This window comes from Nanorana parkeri, unplaced genomic scaffold (genome assembly GCF_000935625.1).
Source record: "Nanorana parkeri isolate BGI_ZX_2015 unplaced genomic scaffold, ASM93562v1 scaffold3416, whole genome shotgun sequence".
Lineage (NCBI taxonomy): Eukaryota > Metazoa > Chordata > Amphibia > Anura > Dicroglossidae > Nanorana > Nanorana parkeri.
In genome coordinates, this window is record NW_017309684.1 from 15,078 (window position 1) to 17,828 (window position 2,751).

General features: G+C 52.1%; 1 protein-coding gene across 1 annotated transcript in view; it reads left to right on the forward strand.

The window, feature by feature from the left end:
- The window catches only part of USP10 (ubiquitin specific peptidase 10), a 29,207-nt gene that overhangs the window by 10,335 nt on the left and 16,121 nt on the right, over window positions 1-2,751 (forward strand). The window contains 3 exon segments of the mRNA XM_018574956.1: window positions 63-154; window positions 282-391; window positions 2,478-2,533. Coding sequence (XP_018430458.1) covers window positions 63-154; window positions 282-391; window positions 2,478-2,533 — 258 coding nt within the window.

Genomic DNA, 2,751 nt, shown 5'->3' on the forward strand with positions numbered 1-2,751 from the left:
TCCCCATATTTGGGCCGTGGTGGGTGTTCCTCGGTGTTGACCTGTTTGGTTTCCTTTTGCAGAGGTGTTGGAGAATGTGAAGCTCGTCCACAAGCCGGTGTCGTTGCAGCCCCGCGGGCTCGTCAACAAAGGCAACTGGTGCTACATCAATGCCGTATCCTTTACACGGAGCCCCGGGCCGGCATGGGCTCGCGTCGCACCGCCTCAGCTTTAGAGTCGGTATATGTCGGCGATATTGCTCCTCTGCTCCAGTTTCCGTTCCTTAGCATCTTCCTTCTCAGACTCTACAGGCTCTGGTGGCTTGTCCCCCGATGTACCATCTTATGAAGTGCATTCCAATGTACAGCAAACTGGACCGGCCGTGTACATCAACGCCCATGATTGACAGCTTGTGAGTACCCAACATGCACACGTGTGTGCGACTTCCTGCTGAGAGTTCAGATCACGCGTCGGTGCAGCATCCCAAATAGTGTGTTTTACCCGCATTATAGGGGGGCCCAGCGCCTGTCCGCATCACCCTTACCCCAGGCTGCATTCTCAGTGATGTCACCGGTCTCTAGTGAAGGGATAGACTGCATTCTCAGCGATGTCACCGGTCTCTAGTGAAGGGATAGACTGCATTCTCAGCGATGTCACCGGTCTCTAGTGAAGGGATAGACTGCATTCTCAGCGATGTCACCGGTCTCTAGTGAAGGGATAGACTGCATTCTCAGCGATGTCACCGGTCTCTAGTGAAGGGATAGACTGCATTCTCAGCGATGTCACCGGTCTCTAGTGAAGGGATAGACTGCATTCTCAGCGATGTCACCGGTCTCTAGTGAAGGGATAGACTGCATTCTCAGCGATGTCACCGGTCTCTAGTGAAGGGATAGACTGCATTCTCAGCGATGTCACCGGTCTCTAGTGAAGGGATAGACTGCATTCTCAGCGATGTCACCGGTCTCTAGTGAAGGGATAGACTGCATTCTCAGCGATGTCACCGGTCTCTAGTGAAGGGATAGACTGCATTCTCAGCGATGTCACCGGTCTCTAGTGAAGGGATAGACTGCATTCTCAGCGATGTCACCGGTCTCTAGTGAAGGGATAGACTGCATTCTCAGCGATGTCACCGGTCTCTAGTGAAGGGATAGACTGCATTCTCAGCGATGTCACCGGTCTCTAGTGAAGGGATAGACTGCATTCTCAGCGATGTCACCGGTCTCTAGTGAAGGGATAGACTGCATTCTCAGCGATGTCACCGGTCTCTAGTGAAGGGATAGACTGCATTCTCAGCGATGTCACCGGTCTCTAGTGAAGGGATAGACTGCATTCTCAGCGATGTCACCGGTCTCTAGTGAAGGGATAGACTGCATTCTCAGCGATGTCACCGGTCTCTAGTGAAGGGATAGACTGCATTCTCAGCGATGTCACCGGTCTCTAGTGAAGGGATAGACTGCATTCTCAGCGATGTCACCGGTCTCTAGTGAAGGGATAGACTGCATTCTCAGCGATGTCACCGGTCTCTAGTGAAGGGATAGACTGCATTCTCAGCGATGTCACCGGTCTCTAGTGAAGGGATAGACTGCATTCTCAGCGATGTCACCGGTCTCTAGTGAAGGGATAGACTGCATTCTCAGCGATGTCACCGGTCTCTAGTGAAGGGATAGACTGCATTCTCAGCGATGTCACCGGTCTCTAGTGAAGGGATAGACTGCATTCTCAGCGATGTCACCGGTCTCTAGTGAAGGGATAGACTGCATTCTCAGCGATGTCACCGGTCTCTAGTGAAGGGATAGACTGCATTCTCAGCGATGTCACCGGTCTCTAGTGAAGGGATAGACTGCATTCTCAGCGATGTCACCGGTCTCTAGTGAAGGGATAGACTGCATTCTCAGCGATGTCACCGGTCTCTAGTGAAGGGATAGACTGCATTCTCAGCGATGTCACCGGTCTCTAGTGAAGGGATAGACTGCATTCTCAGCGATGTCACCGGTCTCTAGTGAAGGGATAGACTGCATTCTCAGCGATGTCACCGGTCTCTAGTGAAGGGATAGACTGCATTCTCAGCGATGTCACCGGTCTCTAGTGAAGGGATAGACTGCATTCTCAGCGATGTCACCGGTCTCTAGTGAAGGGATAGACTGCATTCTCAGCGATGTCACCGGTCTCTAGTGAAGGGATAGACTGCATTCTCAGCGATGTCACCGGTCTCTAGTGAAGGGATAGACTGCATTCTCAGCGATGTCACCGGTCTCTAGTGAAGGGATAGACTGCATTCTCAGCGATGTCACCGGTCTCTAGTGAAGGGATAGACTGCATTCTCAGCGATGTCACCGGTCTCTAGTGAAGGGATAGGCTGCATTCTCAGTGATGTCACCGGTCTCTAGTAAAGGGATAGGCTGCATTCTCAGTGATGTCACCGCTCTCTAGTAAAGGGATAGGCTGCACTCTCGGTGAAGTCGGGTTTTCTGAATACAAATCCTTTTTGTCTCTTTCAGTGTGAGATTGATGAATGAATTCACGAACATGCCGGTTCTCCCGAAGGCTAAACAAGGTGCGTGCACACGTATGAATCCCTCTGACACGTCCCGTGTATCCCGCACTGTCACATGGGGAGAGTCGTGTTCCCGTCGGCAGGGAAGACGGTTCTGACGCTCGCATGTCGGAGATATATTCGGACCTCTCGGGTATTCTTCTCCATGTTCCGAAAATAAGACCCAGTTGGGCGGTACGGTAGCATGTACGTTACCGCATTGTCTGCACCGCCGGCAG